The sequence below is a fragment of the Cricetulus griseus genome (genome assembly GCF_003668045.3).
Source record: "Cricetulus griseus strain 17A/GY chromosome 1 unlocalized genomic scaffold, alternate assembly CriGri-PICRH-1.0 chr1_1, whole genome shotgun sequence".
Taxonomy (NCBI): Eukaryota; Metazoa; Chordata; class Mammalia; order Rodentia; family Cricetidae; genus Cricetulus; species Cricetulus griseus.
Window position 1 is genome coordinate 131,990,632 of NW_023276807.1, and position 20,617 is coordinate 132,011,248.

General features: G+C 43.4%; 1 protein-coding gene across 2 annotated transcripts in view; it reads left to right on the top strand.

Moving 5' to 3' along the window:
• The first annotated feature begins 8,219 nt into the window (after positions 1-8,219).
• Fam114a1 (family with sequence similarity 114 member A1) overlaps positions 8,220-20,617 on the top strand; it is a 58,856-nt gene continuing 46,458 nt past the window's right edge. The window contains exons 1-2 of one of the 2 annotated variants that reach the window (XM_027390734.2): positions 8,220-8,326; positions 16,931-17,283. In XM_027390734.2, the coding sequence (XP_027246535.1) occupies positions 16,939-17,283 (345 nt within the window). In that variant the 5' untranslated portion in view covers positions 8,220-8,326; positions 16,931-16,938. Of the gene's footprint in view, positions 8,327-8,922; positions 8,944-16,930; positions 17,284-20,617 lie in introns of those variants that run through there. The other variant, XM_027390735.2, reaches the window with a different exon arrangement.

Consider the following 20,617-nt stretch of genomic DNA (forward strand, 5'->3'; position numbering starts at 1 on the left):
TGTGTTGTGTTATTTTTATTTTTTAAAATGCCACACTGGGATAAATAAGGTAACATGGCCCAAGGCCAGCTAATATCCTGTCCCAGTTCAGACAGGAGAAAAAACATTATTAAGTATTGACATTAAAGCTAATTTGCTATTGAATTCCTGGGGGAGACAAGCCATGGCTATATAAAAAATGTATTTGTAGTACATACAACCATATAATAGCATCCAAAATATAAAAGGTTTTCAACAACAAATCATTATAAATGTGACTGAGAAACCCAAAGGGGAGGACAAAGTAAGCCAAGGACATAAACAAATGGATAGCGGAGGAAGTAGAAACAGGTCTAATATGGGGACGTACACAGCCAAGCATCCTAACTACCCTCAGGAAAATACAGACACGACTCCTTGTCTATCACTACCCACTACTGAGACAGACACAGATCCAGACACTTGGTGATACCAAGCCTGAGTGAGAATGATAGGAAACAGGAGCTAGCCAACATGTTCAGGGGCACTGGCTTTATAAATGGTCTGAGGAGTAGTCACTGATACCATTTTTGAAACTCTTTCTGTGACTATGCTGGTGCTGTAAGAGAATCTAGGAGCTGAGACCTCACACTTAGACAGGTGTCTGGTTTCCTAACTGAACTCTCACAGGGGCCTGGAACTGTCTGTCCTTGACTTTCTTCCTAATATCCCCATCTCTGTCTTTCCCTCCCACATTTGAAACCAGTTCTTGAAATCAGTCTGTCTGATGTTTCAGATTTAGTGTTTTGTTCACCAAGTTGAGCACCGGCCCTTCGCTTAATTCTAGGGTTTTCAGTGGCTACACAGTAAACCCCTGATTATATCCCAGGTGCTTTTAATATCAGTGGCTGCACTCCAGCCATGATCTGATTTGTCAGCATCCGATTTCCATTTCCACCTCAAGTCTTTCCCTCTGATGCCAACAATTCCCCGGCCCCACTGGACTGATGGGAAACATCATGACCCATCCCTTCACTGTTCCTTATTCATCTCTCCTCAATGCAAGTTAAGCTGCTCTCTACACTGGACCATGGAGCCCAAGGTGCTTAATGGAGTTGGAGTAAATACCTGTACTACCCAGGACTGGTTATCATGTGAAATGCATACTGTGTCCTAACCTCAAGGGGGTGCAATCCTACCAACCTTCTCACCGTCCTTCCCTGGTCCAACACTCTCCTACCCTTCCTCACCCCTCCACCCTTGTCTTCCTTTACTTGTCTGACATTACCCACCCCCCTTCTTCATTGTCCGCTGATGATACTTCATATCACACAAAGAAAACCGACCTCTCCAGAAGTGCTCTGCCCTGTGCAAAGCTCTGCCGGTCCACCTGAACTGCATGTCTCCTCAGTAAGTCAGTCTTGCAATTTTCCTCTCTGCTTAAAAGGCAACATTATTCTGCACACGAAGTTGTGGCTTCTTCACCGATGGAAAGCAAATCCCTTACTTTAAAGGCACAGCCTCCTCATCCTTGTTCCTCCTCATATCAGAACACGGCTGATATTTTCAGTCACTGTCATGCAAGTCAGGTTTCCTTCCCCGCTGCTCAAGAGAGATAACTCTTTTCAAGGTCATAGACGGACTATCATAATGCCAAACACAGTGGTCGAGTTTCATTTTCATCTCATTTGAATTATCAAGCAGAATTTTAACATGGCCAGGACATCTAGAAAGGTTTTCTTTCTGGGTGCTCTGGACACCCATCTTCCCTCCCCTTTCCTTGAATTAATTCCCTGTGAAGTCGCTGGCATCACTTCCCACTCCTTTTGGTTCTTTCTGTCTCCTGGCATCAATGCCTATTACTCCCGGTAACCATCTCCAATCCAGATTTCCCTGATCCTCAGACTCTTCCATCCAGTGGCCTGCCAAACACTTGTCAGGCCAATCTTGTCAAGAACCAAACCCTTGATCCGCACTACCTTGATCTCCCAAACTGCCCTTTTCATCCTTTCTCATCTGTCTTTGATCTTTCTAGTCTTCCAGAATCTTAGTCCAAGGTCCTGGGAGTAACTGGTAATTCCTTTCTCTGGTTGAAGCTATCTAAATTTATATCCAATCCAAGCACAATTTTTATTTCTTCAAAATAGATTCATATACAAAGCCCTTCTCATGCTCTGAGTCTCACATTCTCATAATGATAAGATTGCTAAGGTCAAGGCTATCATCACCATCATTGGCTCCCAGGGATAAGTGAAGTAGTTCTTTAGTAGCCTCTGCATTTACCTCTACCCATTCAGCCCCATCCACTCCAACCCAGCTGGACGCAGACCCTATAATCATAGCATCCTTCTATTAAAAACGGCAGGGCTTCCCTTTTACTCAAAAGTCTAGATGGATCCCAATCCTTCTCACCCACCATACTCTAGGCCTTATAGGTTCTACAAAACCTTTAATCCTCCTGGTATGGTATGAAGTTAGGGCCTTCAAAGTAGAACCAGCTCTACTTGCTATGTAATACATACTTTTGAAAAGTTGTGTTGAAAGGCCAGGGGATGACTCAGTGGTTAAAGTGCTTGTCTCAGAAGTGTGAGGCCTGGAGTTCAGATGCCCAGAATCCCAATAAACACTGGGTGGGCTAGGCAGCCCAGTGTAATTCTAGCCTTGACAGGCAGATCTGGGATCCTCAGAACAAGCTGACTGTTGAGACTAGCCGTTATCAGTGAGCTCCGGGTTTGAATAATAGGTCCTGCTTCCTTGAATATTTTGGAAGATTAATTGAGGATGATTCTCAACATCAACCTTGAACTTTCATATGCCTGTGCCCCCACACATGTGCCCACATACACAAAGACATGCACACACATGCATGCACATGCACACACACTACATATACACATGAAAAGAGAAAAAGAAAGAAAAACGTTGAATACATTGTTCAACCATTGGTGAATCACAATGGATGGCTACTGGGACACGTTCGGCAAAGGCAGCCTGACTCTTCTATTTCTAACCTCTTGGAAGAGAATATATACAAAGATTGCAGCATTCTCTTTAAATGAGTCACACTAAATGAAACACACTAAATATCCACTAACTAGGAAAGTGATGCATTGTGACACAGAATGGATGTCTAAAAGACATCAAAATGAGTGTTCTAGAGCTACTTGTATGAACATGATAATTCTCAGACAAAACTTGATGTTAGAACTGGGACTGTAGCTAAGCTGGTAGAGTAATTGCCTAGCATGCAGGATGCCCTGGCTGTGATCTCCAGTGCCACATAAATTGGTTGTAATGGAGAATTCCTGTAATCCAACACTGGGGAGCTGGGGAGGGAGGGTCCAGAGAATCAGGAGTTTCTTTTTCTTTTTCTTTCTTCCTTCCTTCCTTCTCTTTCTTTCTTGTTGGTTTTTCAAGACAGAGTTTCTATGTGGAACAGCCCTGGGCATCCCAGAACTCAATTTGTAGACCAGGCTGGCCTTGAATTGATAGAGATCCGCCTGCTTCTGCCTCCTGAGTGCTAGGATTAAAGGTGTGTGCCACTATGTCTGGCTAAGAAGCAGGAGTTTAAGGACATCTTTGTCTATATAGCAAGTTTGAGGCTAGGCAGGAGTACTTGAGACCCTACCTCAAATAAACACATAATTTGATGTTAAATTATAAGTATCTATAGCTATTTGTAAAATTCAAACTAATTTGTATATAATTTAAGTAACACATAGCATTTAAATAATTTTTATATATTTATAGGTAAGGATATTTGGCAGCAAACACTCAAAAATATGAGTAAAGGGATTCACAGCTACCTGGGGCAATGGAGACCTTCAAAGAAAGTGGAGAAAGGAAGGAAACAGATCCTTAACACTTTTTCCTTTGAAACAAAATTTCTAAAATAAATACATCACAAAACTTAAGACTTGATACATCTGAGCCTCATTGTGGCATTTTCTCCCCCTTTTCCCCCCCACAGATAACTATTTGTCCTGTTATAGACTTCTCTGTGTTTCAAACAGCCCAAGAATCAATTTTTAAAAATTAAGTTTTGAAAATGTGAAACATCTGGAAGAGACCTGGCTGGATTGGAAGCAGCTGCCTTTGAATACAGGACATAATTTACAGTGTAGCAGGGGTGAGGAACCACCTCATTGCTAGGATAGTTGGGTTGATAATTCATTGCTGCATAGGTGTGGCATTTGGAATAAAGGAGGAAAAAGAGGCCCTCCCTGTCTGACTGGGCTGCCACTCTCAGCTGAGTGGCAGGTGCAACAGAGAAAATGGCAGTCCCTAGGAAGGCACAGAAGTCACAGAACGAATGCTAACATCAGTGGTTCATTGAAACATACCTGGGAACACAATTTAGTAAGGGTCACAGTTTCAGAACTGGAAGAAATGGGGGTGAGAAATACTCTGTGCTCTATTTTTGAAGTGAAAAGTGGGGTACAGGGGCCAAGCACTAGATTGGGTATTAAGTTCTGACTTAATTCACAAAGACCAATCTCAATTTAACGAGGTTTCTACCCTTCCTCACATCCATGTAACTTTCCAGTTTTTCTGTGAATATAAAAATAAAAAGCACCCATTAGCTTCAATTTCTTTATTCCATAGGGAAAACATAAGGAACCGGAATGACCTGACTGTACAGTAATCCGATACATTGTTATACAAACAAAATATAATGTTGACCTTCCAACTCTTTGATTGATACATGTTGACCAAGAAAAATGGTTGTCTGTAAGAGGAAAAAATATGTCATAATCTTGCCTTAATTTTTTTTTTCCTTTTGAAACAGAGTATCCCTATGAAGCTCATACTGGGCTCAAGTTTGCTTGGTGGTCCTGGCTGATCTCAAACTTTCAGTTCTTCTGCCTTGATCATAGACATGCCCATCATCCCACTTTCAGCATCTTGCCATTTTTATTTAAAAAACAGTCTATGTAAATATGTGTTTATATAATGGAGAAAAACTACAGTAGAACCCACAGACTCAAAAATGATATTGAAGTCAGGGTACAGAGCAAGTGCCAGGACAGCCAGGACTATTACATCAAGAAACCCAGTCTCCAAACAAACAAACAAAAAAAGATAGTGAGCTGCACATGATGGTACATCCCTGCAATCCCAGTGACCATTAGGCTGAAGCAGGAGGATCACAAGTTCAAGGGCTGCCTGGGCTGCATAGCAAGGCTCTGCCTCACAAATGAAAAAATTAAAAAGGATTAGGAACATAGCCTCTGTTTAGCATTTATTATCAAGCTTTGTGTTTAATTCCTAGTACTGCCAAAAAGATAATGATAAGGAAGAAGATGGTGATGATGATGATAAAAGTGACGTTAAAGGAACTAGAATGAGGTTGTTGCCACTTTCTTTAATTTTGGATTTATAACTTATTTAATTTTTAGGTAAAGGTATTTGTCTTTATTCAGATAAGACTGAATATATAATATTAATGTATACAAATTCACTGATGAGTGTAAAAGATCAGGAAAAAATTGAAGGCTATATTATATCATGCATTATTTAAATGTTATAGAATTCAAATGAATAACATATTCTCATCAGAAGTTGGCATACTTTTGTGAAAATCAAACAAGAAAATTAATAGACAATTAATGACTTTTTTAGTAGACAAAGATTAGAAAACTGGCTCAAATGATTAAAGCTAAAATAAAACTTTCTCTTCCACGCAAAGATGCATTTCAGATGGTTTATAAGAGACATACAAAAGTAAGCAACTAATATAGGCTGGCAACAACCAGTGACAACCAGGGTTTGAGAGCTCAGAACAGACAACACCAACACTATGGAGAACCCAGGAAGACTTTTAGCCCCATTTAGTAATCTCAATATTAGAGGAAAACAAACAAAGAAAACAAGACAAAGTTGACAGAAGCAAATAAAAATACCTTAACTAGCTTAGAAATCCAAAAGCATCAGTCTTGAATGCCTCCACTTAGAACCCTTCCCACTCTGAAAGTTCTTTCTCATTTTTTCTTAATACAGAAAAAAAGCAACAAACTTTCTAGCAAAAGTCTATACTAAACTGTCTATACTAAAATTAAGAATGCCTGGTTGTTGAGAAATCTTCCTAAATACACAAAGTCCTGTTCTAAGGTTTTTTGTGTTTTTTTTTTCAATTGCCCAGAAATGAACAAGCAATTCCTCAGAGAGAAGAAACACACAGAAAGGAAACATCTCAAGAAAGTGAGAGCAAAAGAGAGAAAAAACAAAAAAACCCAGAAAGGTAGACATATATAAGAAATGTCAATCAGGTAGTGGTGCATGCCTTTAATCCCAGCACTCCGGAGGCAGAGGTAGGTGTAACTCTGAGTTCAGGGTCAGCCTGGTCTACAGACTGAGTCCCAGGACAGCCAGGACTACACAGTGAACCCGTCTCCAATACCACCCCTTCCAAAATGGTGACCAGATACAGAAATGTTAAGACATGTGGCACTTTATACATAATGGACTGGCAAGTCAGAAGGTTCAGCAACACCAAATGCTGGTGAGGGTACAGCAGGAGAAGCCCCCAAGAAGGAGGCCAGTCCCCATTCAGAAGAAAAACCTAGAAAACCAGAAAAATGAACCTCTATAATCCACAGTACCATCCTGGACAATTATGTCAGAAAACTATTCCAGAAAGGGGCACAGCAAGGGATATTTGCTATGGCCTGAAATATGATTCCAAGGAGCTGGAGGCTCAGACATCCTCTACTTAAGGCAGTGTGTGAGTAAAATTCATCTCATGCTATTATGGGGCACCCCATGGCAGATCAGAGCAACAAAAGATCTAGTAGGCACCCACAGGCTAGATAATCACTCATACTGACTGAAGACAGAATGTCTATTGCATAACGTCATCTAGGTACAGTAGAAAGCATACACACTCAGAAACGTATCTTATAACAACACTCATACTCAAAGTTATAAACAGATGCTAACAGGAGAGAGGGAATGAAGGAGAGAGAGCCACAAAACTAGAGAAGACCCAAGTGCAAGTATCTGTGTGTTCTTGGGTGTGGCTTGAATGTAGACGCCAGGAGGTGTGTACCAATTATTGGTCGGCATCCTAGAAGAATGGATGTGCAGGGCTGCAGACACAACTACCATTATCCATATAATATTACCCCACTTGAATACCAGGTACTCCGCTTTGGTATATGTACTCACTTGTTTATTTTCCTGTAACTGAGGCTCCCCACCAGGGAATGTACCTCAAGCAAACTGTGTTCCCAAGCCCCACGTGAGAATTAAAGTAACCGTTGGCCCCAGTGTGGCACCTAAATACAACTTTCATTTAGTTCAACTCACTCAATGTGTGCCAAGTTTCATAGGACAGGTATTTGATGAAGCAAAGGCCAACAGCGAAGGGGAAATGGTAGAGAGCTGGTATCTTCTCTGTCCCGAGGGCTACCACACACTGGCAAGCAAGCGCACACAGTCGCAGGCTGTCTAGGGCAGCCATAGCCATGCAACTACAAGTCTTCAATTGTTTGAGCCTGGTGTCATCAACAAGAGACAGATTAAAGGTCACACCTTGGTTTTACCTCTACTTCATAAATTCTTCATAAATAAAAAGAAGATGTAACCAGTGAAGGGAATAGGAGAAAATTAGCCTTAAACACATCAGTAGAAAGATCCACTGTTTCTGAATTGTTTTCACTAATTTTTATATGACTCATGTACACATACATATTTACAAAAGTAGTCCCTACTAATGCATACATTTGGTTAGCTTCCCTCACCCCTAACTAATCATTTAGACCAATAGAAGGTCTTACTATATGACCTTCATCGAAATAAATCCTGTTTTTGATACAGCTGATCTGATTGTTTGGAATTACTAGTATAGTTCATGTGACTAACCCCTGATTGTGAGGTATCCAGAGTGCATTTGGCTATCCACAGCATAAGTATTGCTCAGGACAAATACATTTTTCTATGCCAAACGCAGATGTGCCACGCTAAAGAGAATGAACTTGATCCATATTTCCAAGTTGGCCTTCTTTTTATATTCTGTTTGATTCCTTTTGTTATTGTTTTTAATAACATCCCACTCCCACCAAGGACGTGGTCAGAGAATTCCACTTAACTTAGAATCTGGGGAACCCACAGTGTAGCCCAGGGAACCCTTTCCTTAGGACTGTGTAGGGCTTTCCCGGCGTTTGTAAAGGAAGGCATGGGACCGGGCGCTCTGCGCGACAGCTGAGTTCGTGGCAGGTCAGGTTGCAGTTGGGCCGGGCCGGGTGTAGGCGGGCGGCCCGGGGCGGGGCAGCTCGGCCAGTCCCACCCCTGCAGCCGCGTCCCCGCCGGTCCTGCCGACGTGGCGGGGCGGGACCCGGGGCTCCCGCGCGCACTCGGCGGCCAAGCGGTAAGAGCCCGGGGCGCCTTCTCCCCATCCCCTTCCCGGGCGGGCGGGGACCCGAGCGCCGCGATCCCTGTCTTCTGTGGGTCGTGAGAAGCCTGCGGCGGAGACGTGGTCCCGAGAAACCAGCTTGCTTGGCGACGAAGGTCGGGGGAGGCGCGGGCGGCGTGGCCGAGGGCCCTGCGTGGGTGCGGGCGTGTGAGTGTGTGTGTGTGAGTGTGTGTCGCTCCGTGTCCACGCTCATGCACACACCCACACGCCCGCACGCCGGGTCTGCACCCTCGACCCGCCTGGAGCTCTGCGGAGCCGGCTGCCAGAGTCTTGGCACAGCCAGTTTGAAAAGTTTCCCTAAGCGTCCCAAGTCAGATCCTCCCAGGGCGAAGCACTGAGGGATTCAGTCCCTGCCAGGCAAAGGCCTCCATCCCTAGAGTGTGCCTGCCCTAGCCCTCGGGAAAACTGAGCTCAGGCCTTGATCATCCTGGTCCATCACCCCTCCCCGACGTGCAACCCCCCCTCCCCCGCTCCCGCTAGCACCGCCTGGATTCCCTTCTTGGTTCACTCTTTACCACCCACCCCAAACGCAGACCCTCTACCCAGCCCGCTTGTCTTCGTCAAGGAATCTGGTGAGTATTTCTTAGCCATCAGTCAGTGCCCAGATTTCACCAGCTTTTCTTTCTGCAGACTATGGGAGTACTATCTGGGCCATACCAACAGTTTCCACCCTAAACCTCTTGATTGAAGCAGATGGCTTTTAAAATCAGCACCCCTTGAACTCCTCCCTGGGACACCACATCCTGAGGCCTCCCAATGCCCTCCAGGCTTCCTAAAGGCCCCTTTCTCCCTATCCTACATCCTTAGGCTCTCCCCTGCATCTCTTCTATTAATTCTGAGATGTTCTGATTAACTTCTTACCTTGAAAGCTGTCAGTGAAGGAGTGAAACTCTAGGGGTGGAATCTAGAGTTTCTACAAGTGAACCAGTGTAGAAGGAATTCAAAGCAGGGAGGCGGACCTTACTGAATCTTGGGGATTCAGACGTGTTAGTAGCTATTTCTTTCATCAGACCAGGTGTATGAGAAACACCGTTTCTTTCAAATCAGTATCAGACGCGGTTTATTTTAGTTCAGTAAATATTCGTGGGCCAGAATGAAGCAAGGTCCTGTGGGTCACAGGCCTGAAGGATGACATAGAAGAGACCTCTAAAGGCGATAGAGAAGTCTGAGGAAGTCTCAAAAGAACAGACACGGGAACAGTTCATTGTTAGGAGGGTGTGGAGTAACAAAGTGCAATTGCAAAGTTAAGGGTGACACTAGATGTTGGGTAGCTAAGGGACTGAGAATTAGCCTGACTGGAAGACATGACATCAGTGGAGGGAGCCAGCCTGGAAGTTTAGGAACTGTGTGAGAGTAGCGAGGACCAGTGTGAGGAGGCAAAAGTGTAAGAAGTGTTGAGTTGCAAGAGACAGGTGGCCTTGGATCATGAAGGGCCACAGAATGCCCCTAGTATTTATTTGTTTGATTATTTATGTATTATGTATGTATGTGTGTATGGGTGTTTTTCTTGCATATGTATCTATGAGCCATGTACATGCAGCACCCATGGAGGCCAGAAGAGGGCGTTGGATCCCCTGAGGCCTGAGTTACAGAGGCTTGTAAGCTGCCATGTGCTGGGAATCCAACCTTCCTGGATCCTCTGGAAGAGCAGCCAGTCAGCACTCTTAACCACTGAGCCATCTCTTCAGCCCTGCTTAGTTTTTAAGCAAAGCAAATATAGGTCTTTCCTGTGCTTCAGAAAATGCCTGTCAAGTGTAGAGTCAGGCCTGGGACCCGAGTGTGTGTACTGTGAAAACTGGACAGGTCTGAGAACCTTTCTGGGGTTCACCCTGTCCTTCTCTGAGCCACTCTTGTAAAGTAAGGGAGGCAATCTGGGACAGAGCATGGAACCGCATTTGCATCTCACCAAGTGAGGCCATAAAAAAAAAAAAAAAAGAGCCACCTAACTGCCATCACATTCTCATGACATTCTAATACCAAGAAAAGCATGGACACTAAATGGCGAGATGAAGGAAGAGCTTTACTTTGAACACATTTAGAGGTATGAAAACTTTGAAACCCTGTCCTGATTTTTCTCTGCAGTCAGGACTTGGGTACAAAGTTTCCAGATCATGTTATCCACTCCAGCTTCATGGAAGCCGGTGAGAGTGATCCAGACCCAGAGGCCACTGCTTAGCCCTTTCTGATTCAGAATCCACCTCACTCTTCTGCTGTGTAGCCGTACATGGGTAGTCTCAGCCACACAGATGTGCATCCTGACTGTCTAGAGCTCATTTGTGATCCTAGGTATTTGCACATACTCCTACTGGCCTGATAGTTATGCCAAAGCCATGATCAGGATTCTCCCACGAGGTAGTCCAGGGGTATTGTTTATTTTTTATGTTATTTTGCATAGTTCTCTTTCCATGTTTCCTTCTTTCCTCTTAAGTGTGTGTGTGTGTGTGTGTGTGTGTGTGTGTGTGTGTGTGTGTGTGTGCTAGGATCAAACCCAGTGCCTTGTGCATATTGGGCAAGCACTCTCCCACTGAGCCACCCTGCATCCCTGGGTTTTGTTTTAGCCCCCTCACACATTTCTCATTCCCCATGCCTCCTGCACTTACTTAGGGTGCTGTGATGTAGCTGCTCCGATGGGTCTAGGAGCATTTTAGGTGACTAATGAATTGGCTCATGAAAAACTAACTTATTTCTACCCTACAAAGGCTTCATTATGCCTCCCCCTTCCTCTCCTTGGAGCTTCCTGAAGCACCCTCCTTGTTTCTGTGGGTCAAAGCCACGGACATGGCTGCAGAGATCAGCTTACCAAACCAAAATCAGAAGAGACTTCCAACTGTGCAGATAGGAAGTGACGCACCTATCCCCAGACAGGGCGCATTCGCTGCAGCTGAGTCCTGTGTGCTTCACAAGTCCCTGCTCAGAAATAGCTGTCCATTTAGAGCACAGTTTCTGGTGGTGACAGACAAAGGGGCACAGTCTTAAAAATGATGACCTATTCCACATCCCAATATCATCCAGAGCCAGTGATGGTCAGAACAAACAGACAGGGGGTTTGGGATGTAGCTCAGCTGGTAGAATGCTTGCCTAGTGTGCGTGATGCCCTGCGTTACATCCACTGTAAAAACAAATGTGTTGGTGAACGCCTGAAATCTTGTACTCTAGAGGTGACAGCTGGAGAATCAAAGATTCAGGGCTATCCTTGGCTACATAGCAAGACCAGCCTAGGCTAGATGAGAAAAAAAAAAGTAAAACAAAAAGAAAAGGCAAAAAAGATTGTTTTGGTAAATAATACAGAAAAAATCAGACCTATCACAGAATAAATAAATACGTAAATAAATAAATGCTGATTAGGCGTATAATTAGATGTTAAGATAGGGCTCATCCTTATAACCATTTTGGCCTTTCTGGGGAGTAGGCGTTCTGTAATTCATTTTAACAACCCTGCACTGAATGCCTTGTGGATTATCCTTTGCCTATTTCCAAAAGGTTGGTTTTGTTGGTTGAATACAGCACAGATGCCAGGAGACCTTTAATTGTAGCAGGTTTTTTTTTTTTTTTGTACTTGAGGTGAACTAACCAGAGTCAATTTGGCCATCAGAGGTAGCTGAGGCCTGAGGGTCCTGTCCTCTGCTGCTTCCCTATAAGAGCAGTACTCCCATGAAGTCCTCCTGGGCTTCAACTGTATAGTTACATGTATGGTAGCAAGCAGGCTTGGTTACACCACCTGTTCCTGTAAGCCTGTGGTCCTTGCTTGTCATCCTTTTAGGTCTATATTCTAGAGACAAGGCTGGGGCAGTGCTCAGCTAGCTTCAGGCTTCGGAGTTCTGCAGTCAGCTAGAAGCTCTAGAAAAACCCGATCCCAAAGAACCTTGGGCTGCTGGCTTGACATAATCTTAGACCCTGGCCATGGAAGGACAGGGGACACCAGTGCATCATTTCTGCCAGGAGCACATGTCTTGAACTTGCTGTGTCACGTAGAAATGCATTTCTACCTTTATGCAGTTTGGCATGCCCTAAAACATACATCTAATTGGATGGTAGCTGAGACCTCTCAAAGGATAGACACCCAGTGATAAACTTTGAATGTTTACTAAAGACCTCTGGATATTTCATCCCTGATAGAGCAATATAGGTCATCTTAGGATATAAATTAAAATTCATTGGCATTCGTGTAGGTCATATGGTATATGTCACAGTATATTAGAATACCTGTGAGTGTTATAATAACATAATTAATACAAATCATAAAGTGTCCATTGTGGTTTTCATTTAGTGTTTGTCATGGCCACATTTGTTCTCATATTCCTGCTTGCAGAAAAGTTGAAATTGCTGCACATGGCCATACACACCTTTAATCCTAGCACTCAGGAGGTAGAAGCAAGCAGATCTTTGTGAGCCTGATGCCAGCCTTGTCTACATAGCAAGTTCTAGGCCAGTCTACATAGTAAGACCCTGTCTCGAACAAAAAAGCTAAAGAAAAATAAAGTTCATTGGTGCTTCTTAATGATCCAGACTAATAATAAGGGTGTTCAAATTAGTATACAAAGAAATAAAAGCATCAGACAAGGTCTGTGATGGGCTATAGTTAAAAAAATAAAACAAACAAGCAAAAAACAAGAGATTAAAATGCTGTTGATGTGTGGACCTGCTGTTTCTTCTTGAAAAATTTTCTCTGGAAGATGGGACAAGAAGACAAGAGTAAGAGAGGAGTCTTTAGGCCCCCAGGCATGGGGCTATAGAGTGTGCTAGGCTCAAAAGCTAGTGTTTCCATCTCAGTTGACTTTATAGCACATGGTTTGTGTTGCATCTGCAGTGATTTGCCACCATAGAGAAGCCAAACTGCATGTGAACAGAAAGGTTCATCTGTGTTCAATAAAAGTTTATTTACTCAAGCAGGGCAGGGCGAAGGGCAAGGTCTCAGCAGCAAGTTGCACTTTGTCAGCCTCTTACCCTAGGCCAGGCCCAGCTCACAAAGTTTTCATTATGGGCTCCTAAATGACAATAGCTTTTCAAGCGCCCCCTGCTAGCCAGTCCATTCTATTCTGCTCCTGTGGCCTTGAGCCATCATTACTGCTCCAACAAGGTTTTGGACAGATTCCTTGACTGCCCCCAGCCAACCCTGCCTTAGACTTCACACATCAGCTAGAGCAAAGAGAATAACCTTTGCCTTTCCCATCTGTAGACTTGCTTACAGGAATGTTGAAGTACCAGTTACATACATTAAAAGAGATACTCTGATTTAATTTTAGAGTTTATATTTAAAGTTAAATTTTCTTCCAAGGCTCATGTGCTCACAGCTTAGCCCCTAAGTTGGCACTAAAGAGAGGTGTGACTTTGATCAGAAGTTATGGGCTAACCAGGCATTGACCAAACCCTCCCAAGATGTGAGTCAAAAATAACCCCTTCATCTTCATAGATTGATTATCTCAGGAATTTGTTATGGTGACAGAACACATCTGAGATGTGAAGATATAGAGTCATTTGGAACCACCTGCCAGAAGAGCACAGGCATTCTCTACACAATCTTAAGTGTTGAGTATATTTCTTGAGCTTCCTAATATATGCAGAACACATATGTAAAATAAAAAAAATCAAGATCCTTGTCTTCATTGAACAATGCCTCAAGTAACTAATCAGATAATTCTAATTGCCCAAGAAGAGGTAGAAGCAAAGCAATACCTCTGGGAATTCAGAAGAAACATTAAATCTAGCTGGGAGACACAAAGAATGAAGGATGTGATGGTTTTACCTGGTCCTTAAATATATAAGCAAAGCAATCCGTTGGCCCAATTCTGAGATATTAAACACTTAACAGACTTCTTATCTGATCGATCAGCAATTACCAAAGCCCACAGAGCCATGCGTGTCATCATAGACATTGCTTTGCCTGTGCTGCCCATTACTATGTACAGCTCACCTGCCCTTTGCTGCCCTGGCAGCCAGGCTACTTGACCCAATTAAACCCATTACATTTAATTCATCCAATTGAGCAGCAATGTCTTCAACCCTGGTAAAGGTTGGTCTGGTAAAAGGAGAAGAGCAATGCCAAAGCCCTTGGAATGTGCTGGTACCCTCTCACTATTTTGTGTCCTACAGCATTAGTGAAGGCCATGTCTTCCAGACCCTCCCATTGTGGAGGATTACATTTTAATAGCCAGCTGCAGTCTGTTGTGAATGTGTCTGCAGACAGTAGTGTCTCATTTCGTGTTTGGAAAGGAACAGTGGGAGCCAATCCTAATGGGATCAGAGCTCCAGTCTCAGATGGCAGTAGGTGTGTGTGGCTGCAATAAGGGGTGTGGGGCTATAGATGGGGAGCCATAGACAGTAAAGCCATATAACTAGACCCAGGAGGCAAAGATGCATTTGGGGAATAGCTGAAGGGAAGAAGGAAAACCCAAAGGTTCATACGCAGGTCCACAATGAGGGCCTGGCAGTGAAAAGAAGTAGGAAAGTGGGCGTGGCTTCTGAACACCAAAAGCTCTGAAGGGTTCAATCTCAAGGTCAGACATTTCTCAAACTCTGCCATTTACTGAAAGTGTGCCCTCTAAGCCTCGGTTTTCTGATCTGGAAAATGGAACTCAGTGTATCTAACTAAAAAAAAAAAATGCATTTGCATAGCCTGGTCACTGCAAGCACTCAGTAAATCATAGTTCTGCAGGTTTTTTATTCTCTTTTTAATTTAAAATTTTAATTTGAGAATTTTATGCAGAGTACTTTATTTACGTAGTTTCCATGCCGTCTCCCCCTCCAACTCCTCCATTCCCTCTAAATTCATGACCTCTTTATTAATGAATACTACATATGTGTACATATATGTGTGTAAATATGCACACACATGTGTTTATATAAATACAACTGCTGAGTCCATTTAGTGCTACTCATATGTGTATTTGACTATGGCTGACTGCTTGGGCTTAGGGAACCTATGGGGTCCATCCCTGAACACCAAGTCTCCTCTCAGCAGCCTCTAATTGTCTGTAGCCCTTCATTTAGAGGCAGAGCCTTGTGACATTTATCCCATCCACTTCAGCTTGTCAGCTGGTTGTTGTCGTTATGCAGATCTTGACTGGATGACTATATTGTTAAGATTTCATGGGTACAGCTTCCCTGGCATATATAGAAGACGCCATCTCAAAGTAGTCGTCCTGGTCATCTGGATCTTAAGATCTTTCTTTCCTCTCTTCCACAGTGTCCCCTGAGCCTTAGGTGTAAGAGTTGTGTTGTAAATGTATTGACTGGTGTTGAGCACCCCACAGGCCAGTTTTGGCTTTCTGAAATAATCTTCATCTCAGCTTCTTTGATGAAGGGCAAGAAGTACTTGTCTCTGGACACAAGGATAAGGGTTTAGAATGTAGCTAGAAATTGTACTGGTTTAGGAAAATGGCAGTTAGTTGTGGTTCTCTTTAGAGTCCATGACTTCAATATACTATGTATTCTTAAGAGGGTGAAGGTTTCCTGAACAACAGCACTGAGATTTTAAGCCTGTTATTGGCAGAAATGTAGGATTTGTTGTGAGAAACACACAAGACAAAGAGACCAGCCTTTAAGAATAAGATATGGAGAGATGTCCATTTGACCACTAGAATTACTGGGCATAGACCTTTCTTTATGTCAGCATATTAAGCTATAATTCACAAATGATAAAATCCACGTTTTGTAGGGTTTCCTATTTTTAGGCATTCTGGTCAGTGGTTTTTGGTGTATTAGCACACCTATACAGCCACTGCCACCACTCAACTTTAGAACATTTTTGTCACCTCCAAGAGAAGCCTCATCTTCATTAGCTGTCACTTCTCATTCCCCTTTCCTTGAGCCCCTAAAACCATCAGTCATCTATTCCATGTCTGTGGAACAGAGGCAGGAGTTTGAGAGCCACAATGAGCTCTTATCTGTTACAAAGGACTGTGGTCACCAGGAGCCATGTGTGTGCTTAAGTCCTTCTTAAGAAGGAGCCATGTGTGTGTTTGATGAGAGTGCAAAACTAACATATGCACGTTTAGAGGTCAGAAGTCAGACATGAATTTTCCCTGAACTTATATCAGATGTTGGCAAGGCTGGTTCCTCCTAGTCTCTGGAAGGGAAGGATGGGTTCCTTGACTTCTTCAGTCTCTGGTAGCTGCCTCTGTCCTTGGCATGTTGCCCCTTGCTTTATTTTCAAAGTGCATTACTTCAGTCTCTGCTCCTGTCATCATGTCACCTTCTCCATGTCACTCTGCTTCTCCATCATGTCCAACCTTCTTGTGTTCACTCTGGCAAGGGCACTTGTGACTACAAGGAACTTGTGACAACACTTAGGGCCACTCAGAGAAATGAAGACAGCCTTCCCATGCCAAGATCCTCAGTAGCTACCAGCGTTTCTATTGCCATGTAAGACAACACTCAACAAGGACCAGGGCTAATATATATATATATATATATATATATATATATATATATATGCCATTACTCTGGCTGCACAAGGTCACATAGAAGAATTATTTCTTGGTAAAAGAAAGCTTACCCCCACTTGGCATAATTGAATTGAATTAAGGTTGCCAACACAAGTGTTTGTGATCCCCTTGGCAGATATTAAAATGTCTGATGATGCCAGTGACATCATAGCCAATAAAGTCAAAGAAGATGCTGCTGAGATGCCCCATAGTGACTCCCCAGCTGAAGATGCAGAAGTGCAATGTGGTCCAGCTATGACTTCAAATGAGCCAGTGCCAGCTGACCACACAGGAGAGCAGCATGAGACCACAGCTGCATGTGCAGAGACTGCCCCTACAGGGCTTCTAGAGCAGTCCAAGGCCGGTGCTACTGAGGAGGATTCCCTCAATGGAGAAGTGACTGAGGACACGCTGGCCGAGTGCATTGATTCTGTCAGCCTGGAGGGAGATACCGGATCTGAAGTACCTCTGAAAGAACAGAATGACGTGGTAAGAGTGCCATATTTTAAACTAACCCCCCCCCTGACACCCAGTCTCCAATGGCTAGTTGTTGCTAAAAACAACACAGATTGTCACAGATTGGATAAATTATCGATAATAGAGCCTTATTCTGATTCATAGCTCTACACCAGGGTTTAGGGGTTTTATAAGATGATGGCCTTCTGGATGGCAGTGTCCCAAAGCAAATCAAGGCATCACTTGATAAGAGATCATACATGAAACACCTCGATGACTGGCTGTTAGAGCTGTCCCATTTCCAGGCTAACCCACTGATGGACTGAGCCCATGAATGCATTCATCCATTTATGATGAAAGAGCCCTGGTCACCTGTGTTCAGTTGGTTGTTTTGAGTGCTGGGACTCAAAAGCCTGGTCTCTCCAATTCTAGGCAAGTTCTCTCCCACCAAGCTACATCCTTAGTCTTCTAGCTAGTCCTTAAAGGTCCCAATTCTTATTATCTCATGGAAATTCAGTTCCAGAATAAGTTTCAAAGGGATATTCAAAACCACATTCTGAAATGATACCATATTTAACTCACCTAGTTTATGCCAAATTCTGCCGCTGGGACTTGAGAGTTCAAGATGTGCTGTGACACCACATGCATCCTTAAAGCATGTTGTGTGGTGGGAAGGAAGACATTCAAAGAGGAATGTCTGGGTCTGATATTTGTATTTTTATCATTGTGTTAAGAATCACGATAGCCATCAGTCATTGGACATGGCCTGTACGCCAGGAGCTCTGCTGGCCACCTGATGTGCTGTATGGTTCACTCCTTGTAATAGTTCAAAGCTAGGTAGGTGAGGCACCTAAGCTGGAAGATGGCAAGTGGCTTGTCCTGGACTGCTCAGTGGGTAACAAAAGATATTATGGTGTTAGTCTTAATAATTCCAGATGACAAGGACCGGGGGTCTCTGGATAACCTTTGGAGTTCTGCGCATAGCTAAGAGTCTACCATGGAGAACTTCAGCATTTAGATCAGTTTATTATCACTTGTCACCTTGCTGGGGACCAGAGACAGAGCTCACTTGGTGCCCATCTCCTCAGCACCTGCACCTCTCCCTCTGCAGGATAAACTAGGCCAGTGTCTCCCTGTGGATACCCTTTTTTGGAAGGAGATGGAGTTTTGAGACAAGGTTTTGCCATATTCCCGAGGCTAACTTCTAATTCAACCTCCCATCTAAAGCCTACCGAGTGCTGCGATTATAGAGGTGATTAATTTTGTGCCTAATCTTCAAATACTGGTCATTTATCATATTTGCCTCTTGTTGGGTATTTACAGGCAATCTTCTTGCAGTGAAGAAAATAACTATCAAGCCAGATAATAATAAACTCTTTAGAAAAAATAGAGGCAGGCAGGAAGGAAGGAAGCCCTTGAAACAGAAGTTCATTTCTAAATTGGTTACTTGGCTACTGAACACAGGTTCCTTAGTAATGAAAGATTGTATTGGAAAATAGTCAAGTTCAAAAGCCTGCTTGATCCTAAAGTATCTAATCCTGATAAAGTCTCGTCAATCCTTTAAAGACATTTCTGTAGGAAAAATGTCTTCTAAAACACGTTAGATTTTGTCACACTGCTTAAGTATCTGTCTTTTAAGAGATCTGTGTCTGCAGAGTTGCTTTGAATTTGGGTACTACCATTATGTTCACTTTTACCGTACTGAGTGGAGACTCTACCATGATAGACAGGGCCAGAGAACAGCATGTGGCCAGTAGTCTACCAAGTGGCTACTGTATCAGTTGTTTTTTGTTGCCATTTGCAAACACCCAGCACAAACAACCTAAGGAGGGGGAATATTAACTCTGAGTCAGAGTTCCAGGGGGCTCCGGCCATAATGACTTTGTCTGAACATCACAGTGGCAAGAGCATATCACAGAGGACGTGTTTCACCTTGTGGTAGACAGGAAGCAGGGAGAAGGAAGCTACCAGAAGAGGCTAGGACCAATCTACGGCCCCAGGATACTGCCCCCTGTGGCGTCCTACCTCATATGACTACTGTCTTCTAATAACGCCGTAATGTTATGAAACCACCAAGGGATTATTACACTCCCAAAGTTGGCGGCCTCGTATGTGATTGTCTCTGAAAACTCCATCAGACACATTCATAGACATGCTTTAGGCACTCCTAGGTTATCTTTATCCAATCATGTTGTCGGTCGAGACTTTCCATCACACTGCTCTGAAGGATCACACCATTATGCTCTCAAGGTAAGTATCTGATTGCCGGGTGGTGGTGGTGCACGCCTTTAATCCCAGTGCTTGGAAGGCATAGGCAAGCGGATCTCTGTGAGTTTGAAGCCAGCCTGGTCTACAGAGCGAGTTCCAGGTTAGGCTTCAAAGCTATACAGAGAAACCCTGTCTTGAAAAAACAACAAACAAACAAACAAACAAACAACAACAACAACCAAAAAAAAAAAAACAAAAAACAAAAAACAGGCTGGAGAGATGACTCATTGGTTAAGAGCAGTGTTGTTCTTCCTGAGATCTTGAGTTCAAATCCCAGCAACCACTTGGTGGCTCACAACCATCTATAATGAGCTCTGGTGCCCTCTTCTGGCCTGGAGGCAGAGCATTGTGTGTGTGTGTGCGTGTGTGTGTGTGTGTGTGTGTGTGTGTGTGTGTGTGTGTGTATGTATGTATGTAAGTATGTGTGTATAATAAATCTTTTTTTAAAAAAAAAAAAGGAAATTATCTGTCTTCAGGATGCCTTCTGTAACTTTGGAAGCCAGGGAGCTAAGCCTTTCTGCACAATTTACTCAAAACATCTGGGGGAGAAAGTCCCGATCCTTACTTGAACATTGGATGTTAGGATTCCTCATTTGACAACTCTACCACTTGAATGTCACCAGCAAGCTGAGAAATGTGGTATCTACAGGATTTCTGCAGCCTCGCTAGGGCAGGCAGCCATATAGAAGTGGTTATAGCTGCAGCATGAGGGAAGCCTTCAATGGAACATTTATTTAAACCAGTCTTGAGGATCAAGTAAATCTTCCTCCTCAGTTCAGAAAGGTTAAACTTGGTTGAGAATGATACAAGATCTTACGGATCTTGCAAGATTTGGTAATGTACCAGCCTAGCAACCCTTAAAAGACACAGCTCAGTTCAAGTTTCTTTAGATTCTGGTGTGTGTGTGTGTGTGTGTGTGTGTGTGTGTGTGTGTGTGTGTGTGTGTATGTGTTGTATATATGGGTGCACATGTACAATACAGTGTTTGCACATGTGTGCACACATATGTGGAGGCTAGAGGTCCTACGTCTTTGTATTCCACCTTACTTTTTGAGACAATTTCTTTCACTGAAGCCAGGGCTCACTGATTAGCTAGACC